The sequence below is a fragment of the Uloborus diversus genome, chromosome 3 (assembly GCF_026930045.1).
Source record: "Uloborus diversus isolate 005 chromosome 3, Udiv.v.3.1, whole genome shotgun sequence".
Taxonomy (NCBI): Eukaryota; Metazoa; Arthropoda; class Arachnida; order Araneae; family Uloboridae; genus Uloborus; species Uloborus diversus.
Window position 1 is genome coordinate 3500122 of NC_072733.1, and position 20648 is coordinate 3520769.

Sequence of the window (20648 nt, forward strand, 5' to 3'; positions counted from 1 at the left end):
TTAAGATAAGGAGACCAAAACTGAACAGCATATTTCAAATGAGGTCTTACCAAACTTCTACATGAGGGCAGAAGAACTTCTTTAGATTTGTTTGAAACAGATCTCTTGATAAACCCAAGCATCTTACTGGCTTTGTTACTAGCTATGCTGCACTGTTGACTAAACTTTAAATCCTGACTTATTAAGAAGCCCAGATCAATAACTTTTTCTGCCTGACTAATGACTGACTAAACCTCGCAAATAATAATTTTTACATTTATTTCCATGCCCTAAATCTTGTACTTGACAATTCCCAACATTAACAGCTATACCCCATTTATCAGCCCACTCTGTAATATGATCTAGATCCTCTTACAGCTGATTTGCTTGTTCTTCATTTTCTTCAATCCCCATAACTTTGGCATCATCAACAAAACAATTCATGTTCCCAGAAATATTATTATGAATATTGCTCATGAAAACAATGAACAAAACAGGTCCTAACACTGATCCTTGATTAACCCCGCTTAAAGCCTCACTCCATTCAGAATAATTTCCTCTTTACAACTACCCTTTGTTTCCATCCAGTCAGCCAGTTTTTTACTCAAATGAAAATTTTCACTCCTATTCCTATATCAGCTAATTTGCTAAGTAGAGCAACGTGCGGTACCTCATCGAAAGCTTTTTGAAAATCAATGTAAACAACATCTACAGGCTTCTTATTTTCTAAAGCCATGGTAACTTCGTCATAAAAATGTAATAAATTAGTTGCACGAGATTTACCTTTCCTGAAACCATACTGAAAACTAGTCAATAGATTATAAGTCCCTAAAAAATTTACTATCTTAACTTTTATCAATGTTTCAAAAATTTGGCAAACCAGCGAAGTTAGACTCACAGGTCTACAATTTCCCACACTCCCTTTAGACCCTTTCTTGACGAGTTGTGTAATGTTAGCCAGCTTCCAATCCTCTGGCACTGTCCCCAAGTTATAAGAAGCATTGAAAATATTTACAATTACATCTGCTAATTCCTCTGCACATTCAACTAAAATTTTTTGATAAATATTATCTGGTCCCTGAGCCTTAGTCTCTTTAATTTTTTTCAAATGAAGTAAAACGTCATCCCTGGAAAATACAATGTCCTCAAGCTGTACTATAGCTTGTGTCTTGCAGGTGTCAACTGTTGAGATACAGTTATCATTAAAAACAGTGGAAAAAAAGTTCCTGTATTTTTGTGAAAAAGTGGTGCGGCGCATACAAGAAAAAAATGCAAAAAAACTGCCGGTGAGGCGCATACAACGGGTGCGGCGGAGTTTTTAAAAAACGTTAAATGCTCCCAATAGATGGCAGCACATCGTCCTGCTACCAACAGGTAACACAACATAACAATTAAAGAAAAAACGTTAGTCAGTCACGTCAAAGTACGTCAGTGTTTTAATATTTTTTCTGACATAAAACAATGCTTTTCGATGTTTGCAATTTTCTATTTAGCTTCAGATTTCTGTAAAAATTACAATGGTAACATATAAACGCTTTTGATAATGATTAATTGATATCAAATGTCAAAATAATTAGTAAAAATGATTTTCTATTCAAGCCGGCGAAAAAAAATACTCTGATATAATTCTATATGTTTCAACAACCTTATCCGTTATTAGTCAATATTCGAACGTCGATCTATGTCGTTTCTACATCGATCGATATTTTTGGGCTACTTGTTAGAGAGTTTGACATTGGTGAGTAGGGTCTGCATCCCTCGTTCTGGATAACCAACGAATGTGTTCTCCCAAGGGAAGAAAAGTATATATAGTAAGTAAGTTATTTATAGGTTTGTTAATTAAAAATATTTCTTTCATTTGCATTTCATTCCAGGGGGCTTTACTACTGAAATAAGGAGAGTTTTTTTGCCTAAGATTGGTTTCCCTGCTTGTTTCCCTGAGATACGGTACTGCTTTTGCATGCTATTTCGCAAACAGAAAAAGTAATAAAAGAATTCTGCATTTATACTATCTTCGTGATTGTAACTATTGCATAATGATACTGAAAAGGCTGAAACCAAAGTTGAAAAGTATGGATATGTAATAAACCATGGCCCCCACATTTCTTACAGACCCCTTTTCAGCTTTATCAAGCTTACATATATATATTTTTGTAATAAGATTCAATGCCATTAACAGCCCTTTCTCCACCCTGGCCCTGTTGCTCTGTACACTCTAGCTTCCCCTCATGTAGGAGCCAAGCAATAAATTTTTTTTTCTGTAACATAAAAATACAGTGTTATATATACAGCACGGAAACAAAAAAATGAAAGAGTATGAAGTAGCAAAATAAATAATTCAGAGAGAAAACAAACCAATGGTTCTTCATCTGTTTTGCGAATTCCAACCATTCTGATAGCTTCGGTAGTTGGACCATTATTTTGAATCAATGGTGCAGATGCAACTTGAGGAGATGACTCTCTCTGGCGAGGAGAATCATATTTCTTACCAGCAACAATGTCATGAGCTTCAACCATAGCCTAAATGCACATTAAAAATTGAAACATGTCATAAAATATCAACAAAATGTGAAGCTATGAAAGGTAAAAAAGGTATGAAATAAAAATACAAATTCACAAAAACTAATATCAGTTCCTCAGTGCCGAGCAAACTTAAAAAATTTTAGGACATAACATTTTTTATTTAAAAAAAAGTAAAACCCAGACATTGAACATAGCCTAAATAATATTTAAGGACAACTCTCACCTTTGGGAAGGAAATAAGAGGGAGGGGGGTATCATGATGTCTGCAAACCTCAAGTCACAATTATTGATAAGATATACTACACTAATTAGTAGAGAGCGATTTTTTAATGCAATGCATAGTTTAAGAACATTTCAGTTATGGCAGCTCAGAAAGAATCATAAATTTGACTTTTATTATTTATATATACATAGAAACACAAAATAATAAAACATATTTTGAAAGCAGAAATATATAGCAGCTTACTTCTATGTGAGGATCATCTAATAACTTTGCTAATTCTACACTTTCTTTACTTTTAGTACTGTAACATAGCTTTCTGACCTCTTTCAACAATTTAGTACCAATGCCAACAGGTACTGAAGACTGACAATTTTCTTCTAACTGATCTTGCACCTAAAATATGAAATGAGAAAAATTAAATAAAACCATGCAGCACATATAGCTCATCAATGAAACCACAATTTCCAAACAAAAGATGGCTCTGTGTTTACAAATCTAGGATTTCCAGATCTTTCAGGAGAAAAGGCAACTAAGCAGGGAGGGAGGAAGAGGGGAGATATGAGTAAGTTGATACACACACACACACACATACATATATACAGGGTGATTATAATTAAAGTTCCACTTTCAAAACGCTGTAAAAATAAAACCACTGGTCAGAATGACCTCAAATTTTAACGGAATATCATCGAAGAAGGGGGAAAACGGATGACAAAAGAAAAATAAATAGTTGGAATTTTCAGCAATAGATGGCGCAGCAAGTGTCAGAATATGGAAATCAAAACACCTGTCATGCGCCCGAGTCATTGAAGTTGTTATAAAAATGCCAAATACACATTTTTTTCCTCATTTCACATCTGAGAAGTTCACCATGACTGTCTCAATGAAAGACCTGGCCGTCCCGATCACCTGATCTTAACCCGTGCGACTTCTGGATATGTGGCTATCTGAAAGCTGTTGTGCTCAGTGATCCGATTGCAAACTTTGCTGAGCTGAAGGTATGCATTGCGCAACACATTCTAAACATGACCCCGGAAACACTTCAATCAGTCGTGGAACATGCTGTTTCTCGATTTCAACTTGTTACAGAAAACGGGGGTACATTATATTGAACAACTTTTGCGCCAGTCTCACGAAAATTAAAGACCGATTTGATTTTTACTGAAGCTTTTTATGCGGTTTTCGGCATCAGGACAATTAAGAACCAATTTTTCCCATCCGATGTGATATGACCTTTCCGTGTTGGATGAGCTTACTTAACTAACAGTATCACACCAATACCCTCGTGCACGCTGAGTAGTACGGTGTTTTAACGCATAGTTCAAACCTTAGGTAATATTTTTTGATTTATTTGTCATTTGTAGTCGACCACTATTAAATACGATGCTTACAGCGCCATCTATTGCTCAAAATTCCAACTATTTATTTTTCTTCTGCCATCAAGTTCCCCCCTTCTTTGATAATATTCCGTTGAAGTTTGACGTCATCCTGACCAGTGGTTTTATTTTTATAGCGTTTTGAAAGTGGAACTTTAGTTATAATCACCCTGTATATATATATATATATATATATATATATATATATATATATATATATGTATATATATATATATATTATTTTACTCTTCTTTCAACATTTGTCTTTCTTTCTCTCTCATTTTTATCAATAAGTATACATCTACAAATGCAATAAAATAAGATGTTTGTGCATGTCAGTGGTGTGCTTCCCGGGAAAACCATAAGTCCAAGAAAGATGAAATTTGATACAAAAGGGCAATTTTTACCGACAGTGTACGCCTTGGAGCTTGATTTTTGATATCTCAATTAGAAAAAAAGTTATTTAATGTTTGATGTGATTTTTAGCACTTTTTTGTATTTTTTACCCTAAAGACCTCCGAACCAATTCACCAGAAAAGTATTTACTTATTTTTGGACCGAAGAGTAGGAAATTTAATATTAAATATGATGAAAAAATTTCAAAAATAGAACAATTTTTGGAATTTTTATGAATTTTTGAAAAAAACTTTATAGTGCATTTTCTCCTGGGTTGAGTTTTTTCTAAACTCATCTCACAAAAAGTAAAAAAGCCTCTTTTCTAAAATCAAAATTTGTTTTATGAAAACATTTTGCTCTCTTAAAAAAGGGGGTTCTGAAAAATACACAATAGTTTTTTTCTTCAATTTTTTAAACTCAGCTCACAACACAAGCTGCACGCATTGCGAAAAAAGTTTCTGCTCCTCATTTTCCACATGACAATGACAGCAGTTCCACATGATCTAATTGTAATTGCTTGCTTTTTCTTGACTTTTCTTTTCATTGTGGGATTTTTTTATTTCCCTTTCCAACCTCCCTCCCCCCTCCAGAGGTTTTGTAGCATTTATTTTTTTACTTGAAATATGTGTTTGCACTTTAATTCAATAAAAGCATGCATCTTTTTTCTTTTGCAAATGCTACGTCCTTGCACACTATGGGGAATACAGAGACAGCTTTTTTTATGCTATTTTCATTAAATTGGGTTTGTTTCCTCTCAGATCTTAAGGTAAGATGATTTAAGTTATTGGCAGGTACTTTCCCAAGGACAGGGTTATCCTATTTTGTCCACCCCGGGAAAAACCTGAAAAAAACCGTCAAGGACAAAATGTGATTTTGTCCATTTCGTCCATTTTGTCTACTTCATCAACTGAAAGTTTTGAGTTAAAAATTTTGAAGCTTGAAAATAATAACTAATTATTTAGATTTTTCCTATTTAAGTAATATTTTAATATAAAAATAGAGCATACATAAATTATGTATATAAACAATTGATTGTAAAATATTTTAATGTGAAAATAAAAAAAAAAGTAAGAACAGTTGAAGTTTATGTAAGTGTGTTAATAAATCAAATGAGTGTTAAAATAAATTATAATGCATGTAATAGCATTTATAAAAAAAGCACATTAGCTGTAAATTTTAAGATGTTTATCTGTGACATAGAGGTTTATTGCACATCATAAGTGCATTTATAAATTAAAAAGTAGAAACAAAAAGTTTTTAAAGGTTAGAGTTTATTTATGAAGAAAGCAAAAAGCAGAATTATTTCAAATTAATTTTTGTAAAGATACTTAATGAATGACAAATAAAGTTCATTCAAAAGGTTTTTGTGAGCTTTATTTTGTGCTATTGTGATAAAAATTTGAAAGCGTATCAGAACACATTGGTCACTTTGTATATATCATTGTGCCACTTCAAACTTTGAATGTAACCTAAATTTTACTTACCTTCACAAGAGAACAAACCACAGGTGACTCCATCAAACCCTTCAGAAAAATAATATCAGTATTTCTAGCACCAACTCGACCATTGAGATCTTCAATATTATCCCGCACATGCTGGAAAGCAGCTAGAAATATTAAAAAATATTTTTTAGATATAAAGGAAAATACATGTGTTACTAAACTTGTTTTGAGTTTAATCAAAAAATTAAAACTAAAACCTATTTTGGTAAAAAAACATGAAAAGTAAACAAGTGCGATCTTTTTTAGTTGTATAAGTTCATGGCACTAAAAGGTCAGACACATACATATGAGGGCTGTTTTTTTATCAACTTCCGATGTGGTATAAAAATAAAACTAGCGAGAGTAATTAAATAAATTTATTATCATAAGTTAGGTACATTATTAGTTACTTTTCAACATAATCTCCATTTAAATTGAGGCATTTTTCATACCTGGGTACAAGCTTCTTAATACCTTCTTCATAGAAGTTTGCCGCCAGTGATTTGAGATGGGTTTTCACGGCGTTTTTTGTAGCCTAACTTGTCAGTTACGATAGTGTATAGGGCTGACCTTAAAATCTCAGGAAACTGATCGGATAGGTCCGTAATCGTAAACCTCCGATTGCTTCTTACAGTTTGGTCAACTCGATCAACGAGGTCTTCGTTTGCGACCGATTTTCGTCCTTGGCTCCCTTCATCAGGAATGTCACCTTGTCCATCTTTACATTTCCTACACCACTCATGCACTGTCACTCATACACTGTCATGTTGGTCCCGCTGAATATACACGAATGTAATAGTTCAGTTCTTGCCAAATTCTACTCAACAAGGTAAAGTGAAATAGTGGAAAAAAGAGAAACGATGATGTATTTACTCCACTTTTAGCGCCACTAACCAAGAATTATTTTAACTATATAGTATGGCTGGGTGATATACCGATACACCTGCATATATCGATATATATCTACTACCGCGATAACAATATTTAGATTTGTACTCGTCCGATATATCATTTGAAAAGAAAATACAGGACTTGATTACGGAGAAATTAAAATACTGATTTAAAAATACATAATCTTTCATAGCTCTGTGTGATGGGTGAGTGTTTCAAATTTCAATATATTATCTGCATTCTTCAAAAAGTTATTTAATATTTAATTTTGAATTATAATAAAAGGGAAAAATTAATAAGGCCACCGAAGGTAAATGTGGGGCCCTTTGTCAGTTTGGTCTCCAGATCCCATCCCCCAATAAAGTTTTCAAAACTTATACTACTACGATTCAGAGTGGGGCTCTTCGAAGGACCATGCCCAAGTTTCTGACAAAGCTGACGTGGCCTCTTGTGGGCCCCTAAAAGTGAATGTGTATTGGTAAAGAAAGCATCTTAATGCAAAAATTAAAAATTTACCAATTGAGGTTACAACACGATTCATAGTTCAAATTAAACATAAACCATTGATATTGAGCTGAATAAAATGTTTAAGAAAAATACTGAACAGAATTATTGTCATTTAAAAAAATTGGAAAACGAAAAAATCCTAATGAGATTACTTCTGTTGCACATTTATCTCACTAGAGAAGTGCAACTCATCTCTTTCAGTTCTGAGCGAATATAACTTTAATTCCGAAACTAAGAGGAAAAATATTAACTCCCTTCATAATACACGGCACCATTGAAACGATAAATCTTGCTATCGCTGGCAACCCCAAACGAAACTGAAATATCCCACTTTATCTTGTTGCCAGATAAGCGACATATACGGAGATGAAGGATGTTTTGGATGAATGCGCGAAAACAGGGTTTTCTAGTGAGTTTTACGCATTAACGGATTTGAAGCCGTAATGATTATAGCAATGTGAATCCGAGCACACTTACGGTTTTACGTTACTTCAGCAGTTAATTGTCGCATTGGTATTTTTTGACTTCAGTTTAAGAGTCGTCATCAAATACCGGAATTGAAAAAGTGAAGAAATTCTCGTATTTGTTTTTCGGTTAAATTACTTGTGAAATAATGACATTGATGAGCTAATTGATTTACCAAATAATATGGATTTTGGATTGGATCTGCTAAAGAAAAATTAATTGCATTTTTAAAATCAATGTTAAAAAAATGCATGTATCATTAAAAAACAATAGTTTTACATGTATTACATGTTATAATTCACTAAATAACGGTTTTATTATGCAAATTCATATTTTATGTCAGATTTTTGCCAAATATGGCAGGGAGGTCCTTTACCAAGTAGAATGGAGTCTGGTAGGAACTGGATATGTAATTGATTATTTATATTATTTGCAGTTCACAGTGCGTATTAGTGCATCTAAGCCTATCGGCAGCATTTTCGTCCAATTTGTGTTCAGATATTTAATCTAAAGACTTCCTTGTCTGCTGCTTTTTTCTTCATAAATTACATTCAAGTGCTCTTTAAAAACTTATTCTAAAATATCAAAACCCTGATAAATGTGTGAAAGTGAAACATTAGAAGCGAGTGAGCAAAGAACATAGACAACAAAATAGCCGAAGCTGAATGACAATGGACACCTTAACGCTCAATCGAGATTCGTATCTAAGCTGACTGTTGCCAACGGAAAGAAACAAATAAAAGCTCATTTTGCGCCATGTATAAGCGTATTATATATATATGGATTATATGCACCTAGGAGTTCAATGAAAAAAAAAAATTAGGATATTGAACTGCTTCAGTTGTAGCTAAATTAAAATATTATTCTGAGGAAAAATAAGTTGAAGAAGTTGCCCCCTCCCTTCAAAAAAAAAAAAAAAAAAAACTTGGATGGCAGTGTTGACTACAACTAAATTTTTAAAAGCAGATGCTAAAACTTATAGAAGTGGAACTTTTCTTTCAGATAAAAAAAAAAAAAAAAAAAAAAAGAACCATCCCTACAAAGTATGAAAGATAAAAGCCATGCTAGAAAAAAAGCTAAGCTGAACAGCAATGTCATACTTGGAAAGTTTTTGAAAATGGGTATTAGTAAAACTTTTCGTGCACACCATCTCATTAAAAATTCGCTCAAATTTTATTCAGAAATTACAAAATTAAAGGATATAAAATTATGCGTGCAAGGGGTTGATAAGCTGATAAATTTAACATTCAAATTTTCCGATATGATCACCAAAATTTTAAGCAAGAAAATTGAAAATGAAAGTTTCGCTATATGACTGAGTTAAAAGTGTTCTCTGGTCACTTGTTGCAAAATTGTTTTTTGAATTTTCCGGACTGCCATTACGTAAAGAGTTCCTTAAAAACCCTCATTTTTTCAAATGCCTCTAAAATCTCTTAAACAAAAAAGTGGAAGCTCTCCTTTTCAGGGAACGTAGTTCTCAGTAATACTAATAAACTGTAAAAAAATGAAAATTTTTAAAATTGGCATTTTTGAGAAAAATCAAAAAAAATATTTTAAACTTTTTTAAAAAAGACTGGGAAAAAAAATAAAGCACATATTTCAAAATTCTGCATATGTTTTTAAACAAAAAAAATCGTTTTAAATAAAACAAACGGCAATAAAATATGTTCTATCGTTCCTGCAATAATGTACTTTAAAAATTTTGACGAAAATCCCAAGTGAGAAATTATGACTGGACTGCCATCTTTGGCGGCTTGCATCTCGGCCCAGGAATTTTTTTGGGCAAAACAAAAAAAAAATGTATTTCTTAATTTTTTTATAAATTTTAACATATGTTAAATTAGAAAAAATCTGAGACCATCATGTTACACTCCTTGTTGAATTGACATGGATTCTACCATATATCACTCACTTTATAGTTTTCTACACAGTCTTTTAGGTCAACTTAACTTCCAGTGGCGGATACAGCCGGCGGGCAACCGGGCATTTGCCCTGTGGGCCGGTCATGCTTCGGGCCGATCAACTAACAGCAAAGTCTTTCGGGCTTGTCTACTAACAGCAAAATGTAAATTTTGCGCGCATTTGTTTAAAATAACGCAAATTCGCAAAACACAGCCGCATGGAATGAAGCTTGCAGGCGGAGGGAGGCAGGGCCGTCACCACGTGCGGTAGGGGAGGGGGAATTTCTGAAATGGGGCTGCCCAGGGCCTTATTAATACACAGGCTGATTAGGCCTAGGCCTGGGGTCCACATTTTTTAAATAATTATGCATAGCATTGCAACGATATGAAAAATACATGTATTTTTAAAAAATAATAAAAGTTATGACTTATTAATTGGAAAAAAACTTCTTAAAAGGGGAATTTTTAATCATTCTGAGTAATGAATTTACTTGGTCACGATTATGAGGGGGCCCAAAGGGGATTCGTAAAAGCACATAAGTGATTTATACATAGTTGTGTGATTAGACAAAGAGGCTTCCAAAAACGTATTCGTACTTTAACACTAGAAAGACGGCGTTTTACGTATACCTAGAAAGACGAGCAGCGGTCACTTTGACCGCCGTACTTAAAAGATTGGAAATTTCCTCCTTTCGGGATTTTTAACCATAGAAAAAAGTTGTATCATCATATCAGAGTTTAATTTAGCAATTTAATCGTAATATAGTCTGCAAATGAGTCTCAGATAGCTTTTTTTTAATTTTATGTTCGATCAAGTGAAATACACATGCTTTACACAATTGGCATTGAGAAAGAGCAAATTTGTACAAAAAAGAGGAAATTTCCTTAGCATGTAATAACTAACAAGTTCTATAATCAACCATGCATGTGTTGATTTATAAATATCTTAATATCGCAAGCTACCGTGCATTACTATCTTTTACAGTACTTCGCAATACTTAATATGTTATCGCGTCACATGTATATTAGCCATTAACAGTTTTTTTTTTTTTTTTTGGCAATTAGAACAAATGCTCATAGTTTTATTTCCGTATAATTTAATTTCACACTATTTGAATCTTTTTTCTGAGGTAGATACTTATTTATATGCAGCAAAATTGATCAGTGGAGGGGAGAAATAGGAGTTCTGTTTTTGAAATTTCCCCCTTTTTTTCGGCGTCGGACCCTTTTCCCTTTTTCTTTCACTACTTTTTATATTTTGAGCATCAGTTTTTATTAGCGAGGTTTCTTCTGATTCTAACTCGGAAGAACAATCCTTTTCTGCAAATCTAGGCTCCGAAAAATATTCGCAATAACCTCATGAAAGCAAACTATTCTCATCGCAAGGAATATATTTCTCTTCAGATAAGTCAGACTGTTCATTCGAACCCATAATCTGTTTTAAATATAAATCTGCAATAGTTTCAGGAGTTAATGTTCCTATAAGTTTTGCTTGTCAACGGTTCTTCTTGACATCATGAAGATAATTATGTGACTGAGCACTTTATTATCACCGAAGAAAATAAACGTCGATGCTTCAAGCAAAGCACATGTTTTGGTGCACAAAAGTATTCCAGCAAACATTTTTGGAATTCACCTGTTTATATTTACTTCTTTATAGACCCAAAGTAATTTCATGTGTACAGTCACATGCTTTTCAAATTTACCTTTCGCAACTTTGCCCCCTTTGCAGTGTGTAGATAGCAGAAAACTGAAACCATGAAACCAGCAGGTGTTTCACATTTTCCTAACAGTTCAAAGATTTAAACCTGACCCAGCAGATACTACTCAAACTCAAAAGAACATTACTCACCCTGACAACTAACAATAGTCCATAGTACACACAGCTGATAAGAGAAAAAAGAAGAAAACGGATGCATAAAGAAAGGTTCACTTAGCGGTCAAAATGACCGTAGTCAGTCTTTCTAGGTATAAACATTTATAGCGACTATAATAATAATCCTAAAGGGAAAAAATTACTGTTGTAAGATCTTAATAAATAGTTAGGACAAGTCAACAAAGGAAAAAGAGTTTGAAAATTAAACGAAGCAAATATGAGCATTTGAAAATCGCTTGCGGTCAAAATGACCGCTTCCGTCTTTCTAGTGTTAAAAATGTAATTCAAACAGTGCATAGTCTTCAAGGGCCTCCAAATTGATGTGGACCTAGGGCCTCACTTTTAGTTAGTCGGGCCCTGGGGCTGCCAATATATTTTTTGTGGTGTAATAAAAATTAAATGAATTTTTAAAAAAAGGGATACCTTAGCGGTCGTAAAAAGTTAAAATACTTTTCGTCTCTTTGACGCTTTTATTTATAAATGATAATTCACAATTGCTATAAAATGCAACTTACAACAAGGGTCGACGGGAGGTTATGTCAGCCTTGTTGGAGAATAGGGGCCAGGCCAGGAATTGAGCACGTGCAGTTGGTAAAATATCCTAATGGTGAAAGGTGTAGAAGGAGGCTTGTGAAAAAAATGACCTTTGTCATTTTTTTCATGGATCCGATTTTGCTCTCGGCGACCCTGTTTATAACCATTGGAATAAAAGTGACAAAATATTTTTTTTTCCGTAAAATTGTTTTAAAAAATGCAATCTTAAAATACCATTGAGGAGCATGAAAGACTCTACATTGTTAAGATTATCAAAGGCCAAAGGCCGTCAAAATGTGAGTTTCAAACATTTTTTGACGAAACATAAAGTATTCTGTGCGCTGCATAAACTCACGGTTTCGGGCCCTTTAGTTTAAAAAGAAAACCAATGTCGAAAGAATTCCGGTGGTCCCCAGAACCTCACCCCACCCCATCATAATAACGTCGAAGATTGTCTAAAATTTCAATTTTTGGGCTTCAATTTTGAATAACTTCATAAGAGAACAGCCGAATAAACTCCCACCATAACATAGAATTCCAGTTTCGAAAATTAGCTGGAGGAAAGTACTCGAACTTCTCCCATTTTTTTTAACATTCCAAAAGATTGTCTAAAACCGTCAGGGAAAGTGTCCCGTCCCTTCCTCTCTCTCGGCATCATCAATGAAGAACGTTTTAAATTTTGTTTTTAGTTTTTCAATTTTGAAAACTTTCCGGAGTGAGCCTCCTGAAAACTCCTTTTCTTAACGTCACTGAAGGTCGGCAAAAATTTCGTTTTTGGAACTTAACTTTCGAGTAACTGCCGGTGCCCTAGTCTTTACCAAAAAAGGTTTTTAAGACTTCAATTTGAAAATTTTCTGGTGGATTTCATCGGAATCTATCTCGACTTGAAATCACCAAAGATCTTCTAAAACTGCGTTTTAAAGAGATAATATTTTTATAAATAATTGAGAGGAGAGCCCCCAGAACCGCTCTTCATACCATTTACTTGAAGATAATTTAAAATTCTATTTTTTTTCTACTTTTGAAAGATTGTAGCAGGAGAAACCCTGAACCTTTACGCTCCCCAAACATCACCAAATATTGTCAAAAAATTGAGTTTTTAAGATTTCAATTTCGAAAATTTTCCAGGGGAGAGGCCCCCTGGACCCCCTATTTCAGACTCAATGTTAATTTTTCCGTTAAGTTTATATTGCTAATACTTTAATGCAGGGTTCGCCGATACATATCAGTCGATATATATCATGATACATATCACGATATATATCCGATATTTATTTTGAAAATATCATGATATTTTGATATTTTCAATTTTTATCTTCTCAACTAAGATATTATCAATATAAAACTAAAAATTATTCATAGTAATTTTGTCAATGTATTATTAAAAATAACCAGAGTTATGTACTACATTTTTATGTTGTATTAATGCATCATTAATGTAACTAAGTAATATAATATTCCTTTTTATTTTATGTTCATATAATTGTTAACGGTGTAATAACTTGAATTCATATTAAAAGTGCCTAATTAAATGTTAAATTTTCCTGACATTGGTCAGGAAAACAGAAAATGTCTTATGACTGTGCACCAACTCATGTATATTTTTAATTTCTGAATTATACAACTGTGTACAAGTAGCTAACAGAAGGAAAACGAATAAAACAGCTAATGCTAAATTAACTACATTAAAATTGATAAAAATGTAAAATGAATTGTTATATATATGGGTAATAAAGGAAACCTTAATTTTAAGTCTACATATTGTAATAATGACATAAGAAAATAACGAGTTATTTGAGGTTGCATTTACTATTTTGAAGACTTTAGTTTGTGCTTATTGAAAATATCAGATATGTATCAAAATATCCGATATATATCAAAATATCGGATATTTTCGATATTTTCGAAAATATCACTTTATATGACTCCCAGAAGCCAGAAAGCTAAGTCCACTCTATCTCTCTTTGTATTGAGAGGTAAGAGTTAAGGTAATAGCAAGAGGTAAGACTTTGTAATAAAGAGGATGAAATTACTTTGTGGGTGGGAACTAACGATGTAGGCCGTAGTAACAACAATGAGTTTACAAAGGAATGGGATTCCCTGTTGGACAAAGCAACCAACTGTTCGGCAAATGTCCAAGTGGTTGGTTTGCTTCCCAGGTATGGAGTGCATAAGAGTTGGTTAAACCAACGGGCTAGGTGTATGAACCTGATACTCAAGGAAATTTGCGTTAAGCGTAGTATCAGGTTTATTGATGTGTGGAGTAAATGTAAACGTGATTGGATTGCTAGGGATGGCCTGCATCTGAGCTCTACAGGGGTCAAAATGGTTAGTGGTTTGGTTTTAGAGGCTTCGGAATCAAAAAACTAAGTTGGAATGGGGGGCATGGTTTTAGGAGCAGAATTCGAAAGGGTACTAACTATCGGGATTTTAGTAGAAACGGAAATAGGGTGGCTAATAAGAGAAAAGATTTTAACAGTTGGGATTCAAATAATCGTGCAGCATTAAATAAAAGTAAGATGGGCTTACTTAAGGTTTTTTATACAAATGCTCGTAGTATTAGGAACAAGATGGAATAATTGAAAAGCATAGTTGAGCCATTCCATTTCAGATCAGGCAGGGTCTGTCACATGACCATCACCGATTTTTTTGAAAAAATTACAGTAGTTATAACTAAGGGTCATATGAAATATCCCAAAAGGATTTTGCAAGAAAAAAAATTTTTCTTCAGTTACAGCCTATTAAAATTCTGCACAAAATCCGCCATTTTGGAAAAAACCGGCAAAACCCTCCATTTGAAATGGACACTATTTCAAAAGTATTTAACTTATTCGAATAATTCTTTTTTCTAAAAATAAATAAGGACCTATGTGTCCTCTAGACATCATTTTTGAAAGTTTAGTTAGATTTTTTGATAAAGAAAAAAATTCATTTTTGCCGCGAAAAAACTGCATTTTTACCGATTTCATGATTTTTTTTCTCCATGAAAAAAAGTTTTTTTTACTAAACGGAGATGGCAGTCTAAAGCCCTTATATGATAGTTTCATAACATATTTTATTATAATCCTTGGATGCATACAGCCTCGGAAATAAAATTTGAAATTTTGAAATTTTTCAAAAATTAGCGATTTTTGAAGTGATTTTACTCAAAAAACCCATTTTTTAAAAATCTAAAAATTGGCTCATTTGAACCCCATATAATGCTTGACAAGTGGATAGACACCGCATCCAGTATTTTTTCCCATAAAATGTTTTATGATTTTTTGAAAGTGACCTTATCGCCCATGGCATGCATGTAAAATAAAAATTTCTAATAATTTCAGTCACTGAAAATCTGATCATATTAATGGATTAATGCCTAACAGCTACAATGATGGTGCACTTTATCAGCAACAAATAAAATTTTACTGACTTTTAATAATATAGCAATATCAAGCCGCTTTTGATGACCCAGTCAATTTGTCTTTTTGTAAGACTCTGCGTGTAGCCTTTAGATAGAAGAGCCTTTGGTGATTATATTAATGACTAATTCAGTGGCTCCCAAAAGTGTTCGTACACCTTAAAATTTTGTAGTAAAACCAAAATAACGCAAAACTAAATTCGAATATGAAGTCAATTTTTTTTCACATCATTCGTATGCCATTCTGAATAAAACCCAGCAGTTTTTTTTTTTTTTCAAAATATCTGATGACCCAGTCAATTCGCCTTTTTGTATTTCGTTATATAAATATATTTTTCTGTTGATCAGCGCCTAATTGTTATGGGAGCTGAGCTCCCATACTTCCTTATTTGTTTTACTCGAATTTTTGACCGAATTCAGGCCACTTAAGCATTAAAACAAGTTCTGAAGACTATAGGGATCCTGCACTTCTTTTGTTAGAAATTGGATCCCTGGCTATAATAGTCACCTTTAGTGATCTGTTTGGTTACCTCAACTTACAACCATGTTCAATTGATTACTTCTCTCATAAAACAGGTGGGCTTTTTAAATTCTTAAACTACAAGTGAGTTTTACGGTTTGAATTTAGTATAAATATTCTTACGTATAAAAGTAATCATACGAGGTAGGATCCAAAAATTATGTGGCAACATTCGCCAATGACAACCAAAGCACGAAATTAAAATTAATCGTTTTAAATGCATTGTATTGTTCTTCGCTTTGATGATTTCCCCTGTCGTGTAACTGAGTTGAAGAGAATGACTATTGAAAGAGAAAAAATATGATTTGTTGCTGCATATGAAAGTAACGGTGATTGCATAGCTTTGGAGACGAAATAAACTAGTACTAGACGACCCGTGCGGAACTCCGCACTCTGCTTCGAATCGTTTCATGCGGCATTTCTCTCTTTAAAAATTTTAAAGAAGAACATTATGAAGAAGAATTGAAAAAAGTACACGGATTTAAGTAAACGGAAAAAAATAAAGGCACAAAAGAAGGAATGTAATTTAAAGACACCAGCGACAAAACCTCGTTAAATACAACGATGTGATGATGTAATGATCGCTCACTTTTTGGTTGTACGTATTTTCAATACAAACATAAATATCATTAAAAGTGTGACTGAATGACTCGTGAAAATCAGTAGCAGTGCATGTGAAAAAACGGGTTGTGGCAAATACAATCCTGCCTATGTGAGCCTGTAACGGAAAAAAAGAGGCATAAAAGATATATGTACTGGCACGGGTTCGAACTGGCGCCATTCTGATTGTCAGCATGACACTCCAACCAACCGAGCAATTTCGTTTTCGTTTTCGAGTGCTATTCATTGAAGCAATGTGTAATAAAAAACAGCCAAAAAGCTTTTTGACAAAACAAACAAAAAAAAAAAGACCGTGCGTCTATGTTTTGTCATTAGCCAGCTGATGCGCTTTAAAATTATTTATAAAACATGGAATTTTATTAAGGAATGAGGAAGATCTCGCGTAGCGATTGAAACAAACATTCTAGAGAAATAATATATTAGACTGAAAATAAATGTTTTTATTTTTGAAAATTAATACAATTTCCCATAGCAGGCTGCTTTAACCGCTACGGCTTGAAGGCCAGCAAATGTTTTTCTTGTAATCGAACACTTAAAATATAAAACCGAAACCAGTTTAACTGAATGCGTTTTTTATGTGTAATTTTTCGAACGTACAAAAATTGCAATTTTTGTCCCGCCGAAAGCAGAGGATAAGAAAAGGATTTCTTATTTTTGAAGTTGATAACAAATTTAATGTTCTTTCATCGTATTCGAATAAATAGTTAAAGGTTTACTGGGTGAGACTTGTAATTTCAATTTGGTATAGTAGTGTTTTATTTATACAAAAGGTCGAACACTGCTAAGAGCAAAAACTACATTTCAGCTTACAATGAAGAGTTTTTCTGCGCAAAAAGGATTCCCTTGAGGTCTGAATTTTTTAATCTAATATTTTTTTATGCTTACATTATATTCAGTAATCTGAACGGAGTTAAAGCTTTAAAAAAAAAAAAAAAGAATACCATTTGATTAATAGTCAATTCATCTGAATAATAACTGTCGCCTGCATAAAAGAGTTGAAATGCCAAGGAGCATTCCCGTCGCGTTTATGTTATTGCCTTAAGTGTGTAATGAGTTTTGTGAGGCTCTGAAAAGTTGAGCTCCGAATCTGACAATGTTTACCTCTGTTTCGGTAAATAGGGAGCGATAATTGGTGCTAAATTGAGTTGAGAAACTTTCTTAGTAGTTTTCAAAAATATTCTAACTAAAATCCGAGCCAATAACACGTCTATTTTTCACTAAACTCCCCTAAAACAGGTCAATATAGTCAAGGTGACTGCTCAACTAACCAGAGCTGCACTCTACATATAATAATAATTTTAATCTGTAATGCGTAATACTAATCTAAATTAGCTATGGCGGACCCGAAGTTCAGCTAATTTATAGCCGAACGCTCTACCAAAAAAAAAACTTATCAATGAAACCGAACAACTAAGCCCAGTGCTTTTAAGCTTTATTTGAAAAAAAAAAGGTTTAATTATGATTTTTTTTTTTTTTTTTTTTGCCGAAAGCGGTGCAAAAAATTGGAAATTTTATTAGAATTTTGAATAAAAAAAGAAAAGAAAATCTGCATAAGAACTACAGGCCACATCAAGGTTATGCAAGAGCAAGGGGCGTTTCCGAAAAAATTGATTTTTCGACCGTAGGTCTGATTTTTGTCATTAGCCAGTTCGATAAGCTTTAAAATGAGGGGTAAATCAAAGAAATCGATCAAGAATTGAGGAAGGTCTCGCGTAGGAACAAAAAACAGGTTACAGAAATAAAATATAAGGATCTGGCATACCGACAGAAAAATAATCCACAGAAGTAGTATATAAGATTAAGATATTGAAGAGAAGTGTTTTTGTTTTTGAAAATTTATACAATTTGTTATCGCAGGTTGCTTGAATCGTTATGGCTTAGATGGCAGTATGTGTTCATCATTTAAACGATCGGTTAAAATACAAAATCAGTTGAACTATGCTCGTTATTTAAGCGAAGCTTTTTTGACTGTAGTAAAAATGTGACTGGCTATTTGTTTTTTGCCGAAAGAAGAAAAAAAAGGATATTTTACCCATCAAGTTGTTAGTAATTTTAATGTTTTCTTCGTATTCTAATAAATATTCATAGGCTAACTAAATGAAAAGCGTAATTTCAATTTGGGGTAGTATTTTTTTTTTTTTTGTCCAAAGAGTCAAAAACTGTCATTAGAAGATCTACATTTTAGTATACGATTTTTATCTGAACAAAAATTATTCCATTGTAGTCTGAAATCGTAAACCTGATACTTATATTTTCGTTTACATCATGCTTTTCTTTTCTGACCGGAACCAAAGCTTTAAAAACAAAACAAAAACCTTGTAATTAAGAATCAATTGAGCTACAGGTTACATCAACTTATTCTAATAGCAAGGAACGTTCCTACCTCATTTATTTTATTCCCTCACTTAGGTTACTTATTATTTGTAAGTGTCCATGTAATGCATGATATTTGTCTAATTTTTCGATGCAGATCATCCGGGACAGGGCTCGAACACTCGTTCTTCTGGTTACCAGTCGAACGCTCTGCCAATCAAGCTATTCTGCTCTGCCGATCACGGAGCAAGTTAAACTTATAAATTTATCCGAAAACCTCAGTCCGGTGCTTTAAAACAGGTTTTTTTTAACGGAAAAAATAATTTTTAGACTTTGGGTCTATTTTTCGTCAGTAGCCTAAAAGATAAGCTTTAAAATGAGGGGTAAATCAAAGAAATCGATCGAGAATTGAGGAAGATCTCGCGTAGAAACAAAAAACAGGCTAAAGAAATAATATATAAGGATATTGAAGAAACATTTTTTTATTCTTGAAAATTTTTACAATTTGTTACCGCAGGCTGCTTGAACCGTTATGACTTAGATGGCAGCACGTATTCATCAGTTAACTGCACGGTTAAAATACAAAATAAATTGAACTATGCTCTTTTTTAAGCGTAGCTTTTCGAATGTAATAAAAATGTGATAAACTATTTGTTTTTTTTGCAAAAAGAAGAAAAAATATATATTTTACCCTTCAAGTTGAGGTAGTATTTTTTTTATTTGTACAAAAAGTCAAAAACTCATTAAAAGAATATATATTTTAATATACGATTTATTATTTTTTTCTGAACAAAAAACAATTCTATTGTAGTCTGAAATCTTAAACCTGTTACTTATATTTTCGCTTACATTATGCTTTAATTTTCTTACCAGAGCCAAAGCTTAAAAAGAAAAAAAAAAAAACGTACAATTCAGAAGTAATTTAGCACAAGTTTTCTTATCAGCAAGGATCGTTTTCTTCTCATCTATTCTATTCCTTCATGGCTGCTATTCACTTTATTAAGTGTTCATGTAATGCGCGATATTTTTCTAATTTTTTGTTGCAGATTGTCCGGACGTAGGCCCGAACACGCATTCTCCTGGTTACGAAGAGAACGCTCTGCCGATCAAGCTATTCAGCTCTGTCGGTCATAGCGCAAATTAAAGTTATAAGTTTAACCGAAAACCTCATTCTGGTTCTTTAAAACAGGTTTTTCGGCTGAAAAAAACAATTTTTAGACCGTGGGTCTATTTTTCGTCAGTAGCCAGCACCATAAGCTTTAAAATAAGGCGTAAATCAATGAAATCGATCAAGAATTGAGGAAAATCTGGCGTAGAAACCAAAAATAGGCTACTGAAATAATATATAAGGATTTATTTTAAAAAAGGAAAGATTTTAACTGTTACTGATAAAGTACATCATTATCATAGCTAGTCATTAATATAATCACCAAAGGCTCTTCTATCTATAAACTACACACAGAATCTTACAAAAAGACGAATTTACTGGATCATCAAAAGCAGTTTGTTACTGATATATTATTAAAAGTCAGTAAGATTTTAGTTGTTCCTGATAAAGAGCACCGTTTTTGTAGCTATTAGGCATTAATATAATCAGATTTTCAGTGACTGAAATTATTAGACATTTTTATTTTACATGCAT

The 20648-nt window shown here is 33.0% G+C and overlaps 1 protein-coding gene across 4 annotated transcripts in view; it reads right to left on the minus strand.

The window, feature by feature from the left end:
• LOC129218146 (protein PALS2-like) overlaps positions 1-20648 on the minus strand; it is a 188473-nt gene that overhangs the window by 53239 nt on the left and 114586 nt on the right. For all 4 annotated transcript variants that reach the window (XM_054852361.1, XM_054852359.1, XM_054852360.1 and 1 more), the window contains 3 exons: positions 5982-6103; positions 2969-3118; positions 2335-2499 (listed from right to left, as the gene is read on the minus strand). In XM_054852361.1, coding sequence (XP_054708336.1) covers positions 2335-2499; positions 2969-3118; positions 5982-6103 — 437 coding nt within the window. The remainder of the gene's footprint in view (positions 1-2334; positions 2500-2968; positions 3119-5981; positions 6104-20648) is intronic.